Source organism: Rhincodon typus, chromosome 11 (assembly GCF_021869965.1).
Source record: "Rhincodon typus isolate 14 chromosome 11, sRhiTyp1.1, whole genome shotgun sequence".
Lineage (NCBI taxonomy): Eukaryota > Metazoa > Chordata > Chondrichthyes > Orectolobiformes > Rhincodontidae > Rhincodon > Rhincodon typus.
The window spans coordinates 70,563,847-70,571,642 of NC_063342.1; the positions used below are offsets into that span (position 1 = coordinate 70,563,847).

The 7,796-nt window shown below is 45.3% G+C and overlaps 2 protein-coding genes across 3 annotated transcripts in view; one reads left to right on the plus strand and one right to left on the minus strand.

Annotated features, from left to right (window-relative positions):
* The window catches only part of tsc22d1 (TSC22 domain family, member 1), an 81,873-nt gene that overhangs the window by 5,401 nt on the left and 68,676 nt on the right, over positions 1-7,796 (minus strand). The gene's annotated exons all lie outside the window — the stretch shown is intronic.
* lacc1 (laccase (multicopper oxidoreductase) domain containing 1) lies at positions 3,547-7,061 on the plus strand. 2 transcript variants are annotated; one of them, XM_048602906.1, is made up of 2 exons: positions 3,547-4,160; positions 6,708-7,061. In XM_048602906.1, the coding sequence occupies exons 1-2, from the start codon at positions 3,608-3,610 to the stop codon at positions 6,908-6,910; spliced, it is 756 nt and encodes a 251-aa protein (XP_048458863.1). In that variant the 5' UTR covers positions 3,547-3,607; the 3' UTR covers positions 6,911-7,061. The 2 variants fall into 2 exon arrangements, with proteins under 2 accessions (XP_048458863.1, XP_048458864.1); XM_048602907.1 differs by lacking the exon at positions 6,708-7,061 and adding an exon at positions 6,407-6,659.

Below are 7,796 nucleotides of genomic sequence, written 5' to 3' on the forward strand. Positions count from 1 at the left end.
GATGAAGGGTCTAGGCCCGAAACGTCAGCCTTCCTGCTCCTATGATGCTGCTTGGCCTGCTGTGTTCATCCAGCTGTACACCTTGTAATCAGAGGAGCAGGAAAAGTGACGTTTCGGGTCGGGACCCTTTTTCAGAAATGGGGAGGTGGGGAATGGAGCTCAGAAATAAATAGAGGAGGGGTGGGGCTGGGGAAGGTAGATGTGATGATGATAGGTGAGTGCAGGTAGGCAGTGGTGGGGATTGGTCAGTGAGGTAGGAGGAGCGGATAGGTGGGAGATAAGATGGACAGGTCAAGGAGCCGTGGATGAGAGGGAGGATGGGTGGGCCTGGGGAAAAGGTAGGTGGGGTGGATGCAGGTAGGGGGTAGTGGGGTTTGGTTGGTGGGAAGGGTGGGGCGGATAGGTGGGAGAGAAGATGGACAGGTTGTATCACGTCAAGGAGGCGGGGATAAAAGGGAGGGTTAGTCATGGGATGTGGCCAGGGTTGGGGATATTTTGAAACTAGTAAAGGGCACATTGAGACCATTTGGTTGTAGGCTCCCGAGGTAGAATATGAGGTGCTGTTACTCCAGTTTCCGGTTGGTGTCATTGTGACACTGGAGGAGGCCCAGGATGGACATGTCGTTCAGGGAGTGGAGGGGGGATTTGAAATGGTTTGGACTGGAAGGTGTTGTCGTTTGTCACAAGCAGAGTGCAAGTGCTCTACAAAGCTGTCTCCGAGCCTCTGTTTGGTCTCACCAATGCAGAGGAGGCCATAATGGAAGCAGCGGATGCAGTAGACCAAGTTGGAGGATGTGCAGGTGAACATCTGTCTGATGTGAAAGATTTTTTTGGTTCCTTGGATGGAGGTGAGGGGGGAGGTGTATGGGCAGGTGTAGCACTTCCTGCTGTTGCAGGGAAAGGTGCTGGTCGTGATGCGGCTAGTGGGGAGTGTGGAGCGGACAATGGAGTCGCGGAGAGACCGGTCCCTACGAAAAGCAGATAGGGGTGGGGAGGGAAATATATCCTTTGTTGTGGGGTCAGATTGCAGGTGGTGGAAGTGGCAGAGAATGATACGTTGAATCTGGAGGTTAGTGGGGTGATACATGAGGATAAGTGGGATTCTGTCTTTGTATTTGTTGGGGGTGGGGGAATGTGAGGGCTGAAGTGCGGGAAATGCAAGAGATGCGGTCAAGAACATTTTCGATCACTGAAGGTGGGGGGGGTTGCGGTCCTTGAAATAAGAGGACATCTGGGATGTTTGGGAGTGGGATCGCCACATCTTAGGAGCAGACAAGGCGGAGGCAGAGGAATTGGGAATAGGGGAGTAGGTGGGTGAGAGGAGGTGTAGCCTAGATAGATGTGGCAGTTGGTGGGCTTGAAATAGACATCGGTTTTGTGGCGGTCACCAGAATGGAGACAGACAGGTCCAGGAAGAAGAGAGGTGTCAGAGATGGTCCAGGTAAACTTGAGGTTAGGGGTGAAAGGTGTTAGTAAAGTGGATGAACTGTTCAAGCTCCTCGTGGGAATGTGAGGCAGCACGGATACAGTCATCCATGTAGCAGAGGGAAGAGGTGGGGGATAGTGCCACTGCCATTTCTGAAGAAGGGTCCCGACACAAAATGTCAATTTTCCTGCTCCTCTGATGCTGACTGGCCTGCTGTGCTCCTCTAGCTCCACACTGTGTTATCTCTGACTCCAGTATCGGCAGTTCTTACTATCTCTTAGATTACAGGAGGATGTAGACGTGCCAAATGGAATTCAATGGATAAATGTGAGATGATGCACTTGGGCAGAACAAAGAAGCCAAGGGAATACTTGACAAATGGTAGGACCCATTGAAGCACTGAGAATCAGGACTTTGGTGTGCATGTCCACCAGTCCTTTAAGGTAGTGGGACAGGTGGATAAAGTCATTTGATTTGATGTATTATTGTCACATGTACCAACATTCAGTGAAAAGTATTGTTTTGCATGCTAACTTGACAAATCATACTTTACATAGGTACATCAAGGTAATAGAACAGAATACAAATTATAGTGTTACGGTTACAGAGAAGTTGTAGAGAAAGATCAACTCTAATTATTGAGAGGTCCGTTCAGAAGTTTGATAACAGAGGGAAAGAAGCTGTTCTTAAATCTATTGGTATGTTGTTTTCAAACTTTTGTTTTTTCTTCCGGACGGAAGAGAGTATAACTGGGCTGGAAGGGATCTTTGATTATGTTGGCTGCCTTTACGAGGCAGCGGGAAGTATCGACGGAGTCAATGGAAGGAAGGCTGGTTTGCGAGAAGGATTTGGCTGAAGTGCTTAAGAAGACAAACAGGATACTTGCCTTTATTAGCTGAGGCATAGGGTTTAAGAGCAGGAAGGTTATATAAAATGGAACTATATAAAATGTTGGTTAGGCCACGGAGTATTGTGTGCAGTTCTGGACTCCACATTATAGGAGGAATTTGATAGCACTGGAGAGGGTGCAGAGAAGATTAACCAGGATGTTGCCTGGGTTGGAGAGTTTCAGTGATGAAGAGAGATTGGACAGACTGGGGTTGTTTTCCTCAGAGTAGAGGAGACTGAGGGAACATGAGTGAGATGTATAAAATCATGAGGAGCATAGATAGGGTAGACAGGAAGAAACTTTTCCCCTTGATGAAGGGATTAATGACATAGGAGGACATAGATTTAAGGTAAGAGGCAGAAGGTTTAAAGGAGATGTGAGGAAAAAGTTTTCACCACAGGGTGATGGGAATCTGGAACTCACTCTGTAAGGGTGGGAGAGGCAGAAGCCCTCATAACTTTGAAATATTTAGATGTGCACTTGTGATGCCAAGGCAATGCGCTGGAAAATGGAATTAGAATCACTAGGTGCTTGATTTTGACCTGTACAGACTCAATGGGCAGAAGGTCCTTTTTCTGAGCTGTAGACCTTTATGACTCTAAGTAATGTGAACTATTATCATCAAGACATACCAAATTTATGAGGGTGTAACAATTTATTTTTGGAGAAAAGAGCATTGATTGGTTAGTAAGTCAGTGTGATGGATTAAGGTATTGCCACAATGAATGCACCAGGGTGATTGTTCCCTGTGCTTTTGTTTAATTCACAAAGTCAAAATGCCTGGATATGTTCCATTTGCCTGTGAAGATATGTAGCTTCCAGCAAGCATATGTGAGCCCATTGTTGTGAGCCTGACCCATGAATGTAAACTGATAATTCTTAGCACAATTGGAATTGTTCAGTAAGTGTTTCCTTTATACTTAGTGTTCATCATTCTGAATCACGCTCGAATTGCAAATTGAAACACAGCCAATTATTTTTCAAACCTAAGGGTTCCAAACACATCCATCGAAGATGAAATATCATTGAGATTGAAGGATGATATTTACATTTCAGAATGCGCTAAAATTAATCTTGCAACGTGAAGGGAGTTTCTATAAAGGCAAAGGATATTGTAAATTAAAATGTTTTACAACATTGCTGAAAGTTATGGCTGTATTATTTTGTTTTGAATTAGCACTCTCAGTGTCGTAATTTAAAATTCATTACTCTTCTCTCTATTCAGGTTTCAGTTGTGGAAATTATGTGCTTAGAAAGAAGTGATTCACGATAGAGCAAGTGTTTGAATTAGGATGGTAGAAGTGGTCCTCATTGACTTTTCTGACGTTCACTATGATTACATTGAGAAGTGGCTGCATAGTGCGGTGAATATCATCAGCACATGCAATTTAACAGAGTCTTCATATGTGTTCATGACGTATAGCCAGGACAACACCGACATTGTGAATAATGACATCCAGAAATACTTGCACCAATTGTCAAATCAGGTTGAAATGCCGAAAGCCAACCTTGAGGTGTTGGTACAGGCCAGTTTTGCTGCTATCTTATACACAGTCAAACAGAAGATTGACAAACAGAGCCTCAGCAACATTCAGGTGATTGTATCCACAGGAAGGAAAGCCGCATTCGAGGTCTATGTGCAACAACTTTTCACAGCAACTTATAAATTCACATTTGAGACTCTTGTAATTGGGAGTGAAGGTGAAATAAAACTACAGTTACCAGGAACTTGCGTGCTCATGAGCCAACAAAGAGATGACATTTGGAAGGACATCTGGATGTTCATGGCACAACTCAAAGGAGTTATGGGGGAGATTGTCATTCTCAAATCTCTGCTGATCCCAGGTATATGTTTATAAATATGTTGATACTGAATATAAAAATGCTACTCAGACTACCTGCCATTTTCAGAGCTCACCACCAACATGTTGTTGTAACATTTTCAATTGTCACATAGAATCACATCATAGAATCCCATTCGGCCCATCAGGTCTACACTGACCCTCTGAGGAACATCCCACCCAGAACCAACACCCCCTACCCTACCCCTGTAACCCCACATCTCCCATGTCTAATCCATCTGCACATCCCTGGACACTGTGGGAAATTTAGTACTGCCAGTCCACCTAACCCGCACATCTTTGGCCTGGAGCTGGAGAAGGTGGTTTCATGAATGTGACTACCGTTGCCTCAGCAGTATTGGTTACAAGTACTGGATTGGAAGTGAAAAGAAAAACAAAAAAATCTGCAGATGCTGGAAATCAGAAACAGAAACAGAAATTGCTGGAAAATTTCAGCAGGTCTAGCAGCATCAGTGGAGAGAAATCAGATTTACTGTTTCAGGTCCAGTGACCCTTCTTCAGAACTGCAGTATTGGAAGGATGTGGAGGTTTTGGAAAGGATGCAGAAGAGGTTTACCAGGACGTTCCCTGGGTTAGAGTGTTTTAGCTATAAGAGCTTGGATAAACTTGGATTGTTTTTGGTAGAGTGTCAGAGGCTGAGAGGCAACCTTATAGAGGTATATAAAATTATGAGGCATGGATAGTATGGATACTTAGAGTCTGTTTTCCAGGGCAGAAATGTCAAATGCTAGCGGGTGTAGGTTTAAGGTGAGGGGGAGAAACTTTCAAGGAGATGTGCAAGGAATGTTTTTTACACAGAGGGTGGTAGATGTTTAGAATGCACTACCGGGGGAGGTGGTAGAAGCAGGTACTAAAGCAATGCTTATAAGGCATTTAGACAGACACTCAAACGGGAAGAAGAAAGAGGGAAATGGACCATGTGCAGGCAGATGGGATTAGTTTAGAAGGCATCATGGTCGGCAGAAGGGCCTTTCCTATCCTGTACTGTTCAACCTTCTATCTTCTTGCATCTTTTGTATATTCTGAGCATCCTGTATATCTAGCTCCTCTCCATGTGGAAATTGACAGTTTTTAACAAGATGCAGTGAGGCTATTGTACCTCTTTCCATAAGCCCCCTTGGAGTTTAGAACAGGCAACGGGCCTGAGGTTGTGTGGAAGGGAGTCCACCCCATTGAACAGTTCAAAAAGGCCGCACAATCTAGCTGCCATTGTCCCCTCTGAATCCCACACCTTCAGTTTAACCTAGACCCTAGGCCCGAAACGTCAGCCTTTCTGCTCCTATGCTGCTGCTTGGCCTGCTGTGTTCATCCAGCCCTGCACCTTATTGTCTCGGATTCTCCAGCATCTGCAGTTCCTACTATCTCTGATTCAACCTACTGTTAGAGTTGTGATTGGCAGACATGCTGGGAGTTGTAGGTATGGGCTCCTAGGTTTTGGCACTGCACCCAAGGCGGAGTTGGAAAATAGAAATGTCCTGTACCCACAGAGGGGAAGGAGCCCCTCTGGATTCACGGTCAAAAAACGGGATAGACCTGATAGGAATGGAGGGGTAATAGGGCCTGGATGCAGTTCAGTGATCTCACAGGAGTGAACAAAGTAAATGAATACATGTTCAAAGATGACAAGGTCCACCATTGACTTTCATACTGCTGTAATCACCCCTCCTCCCTCACCCAACCATCAACAATTCCCAGCAAACAGGCCTCATACCTGATATCCCCATGTTATACCTTGTCCTCACACACGGAGCACTGCAGCATGCCTCTCACCCAACGTCTCTTGGGGCCGCATGCGTTGGCGGCTATTCAACCACACCAGCCGCATCAGCACAGCACACTGTCACAGCTGCTCCTCTCTTACCAGGCACGTCTGCCTGGGCAAGACCATAAGACATAGGAGCAGAATTAGACCTTTCAGCCCATTGAATCTGCTCCACCATTCGATCGTGGCTGATATGGCATGCTGCATACAACATAGTTGGAGAGACACTGATTCCTGGGTCCTGAAGCCCCAGGAGAAAACCAAACTCCACTCGTCATCCTGGGGTACCCATTCCTGAGGCAGTGGGGGAACACAGAAACTGCCTAAGATGACAGTATCCTCAGATGTAAGTCTCTGTATTAAAATCCCTCTTGCCCCATTCTCTTTCTCCTGATTTGCAAGGGTCCAGATGGTTTAAGCAGAGACCTGTTTCCTACACGACGACCTTTGACCCTTTCTCTTTTCAGATACTCAAGAAAGGCAGAATGATAAGGCACAAAAGATAATGACAAGGACACCCACCATTGATCTATCATGTTCTCAGCCATCAGCTCAGATACTGACTCTGCATTCATCCTTGATGGTGGCATTGTGGCAGGATGCACGTGTTAACATCATGGCCACCATGGTCTCCATCTTGGACTAAAGACAACAACAACTTGCTCAAAGGCTGAGGTCACACACAAGGCCCCACACCTGGCATATCCTGAGATGACTAATTTCAGGCATGTATTATCTGGTTTCTAAATCTCATTTAAAATTTGACAGATTTATTTCTTCATGGCTTTACGACCAGAACGGGTGGTATATCCTACCTACCAGGCCTAAGTTCCTTAAACCTCTTCAGTAGCTGGAAACGGAGAGACCCAAAAGCTGTGGTTACAGAGAATATCCGACGCTTGAGTATGAGTGCAGGATTTAACCCTCAAATGTACTACCTCGCAAAGGTAACACTTCTGCTTTCTGAATAGAGAGTTACTGTGGTCACTAGTGAACAGTGTGTTCTCATAATATTTGAGGAAGTGGAGAAATGTTTTTAATATGATGGGCCCTTTTTTTTGACATTAGTGGGGGTGGATTTGTAGGGATTGGAATGAGGTCAACCAGGTGGATCTCACAGACTATGGGTTCCCTGATTGGGGCTGTTAATCTGGTCCAATCTGTCAGCCAGGGCTCCCTGATATCAACAGTAGTGTCAGAGATTTTGTTGACTCTCCGAGCTGGCTCTGAGGGAGCTGGATCAGTGTCAAGGACTTTCCATGTGTAAATAAAGGGTAACTTGGTGACGAGATACTGGCCTCGGTGGAGTTATTTCAGATTCCTGATTCTGACAGATCATACAATCCCAACAGTTCATCCTCCCAGAGTTCCCATTCAGGCTGATTATCCAGGAACTCCTGGCAGACATGGACATGACATGTTTGAATTGAAAACAAGGATGAGAATGATAAAATTGAGATGCTGCTAGACTGGGAGCTGAGGTGGCTCAACGACGGGTGAATGGGACTTCAGATGAGTTACGATTGAGGGAAGTAAAGATTTGGCAGAAGATAACTGTTAACATGTTTGTTGTTACACACCTCCCTGTAGTTCCAGAGTCTGGTGCTTGCTGTCAATATTCACATAGTCACATGCAGTAGCACTTAGTCCAGTACTTTCAAACTTTATCCCATTCCAACCCCATTCCGACCTTGGAAATTACCATGGCTATTGCAGAAAATACGGAGGCATGGGATTGAGGGTGATTTAGCGGTTTGGATCAGAAATTGGCTAGCTGTAAGAAGACAGAGGGTGGTGGTTGATGGGAAATGTTCATCCTGGAGTTCAGTTACTAGTGGTGTACCTCAAGGATCTGTT

Excerpts from the sequence above, each read along its gene's own strand:
- lacc1 (XM_048602906.1), top strand. The coding sequence starts at position 3,608 with ATGGTAGAAGTGGTCCTCATTGACTTTTCTGACGTTCACTATGATTAC. Across the intron at positions 4,161-6,707 it reads CAAATCTCTGCTGATCCCAG|ATTTATTTCTTCATGGCTTT; the intron begins GTATATGTTTAT and ends AAAATTTGACAG.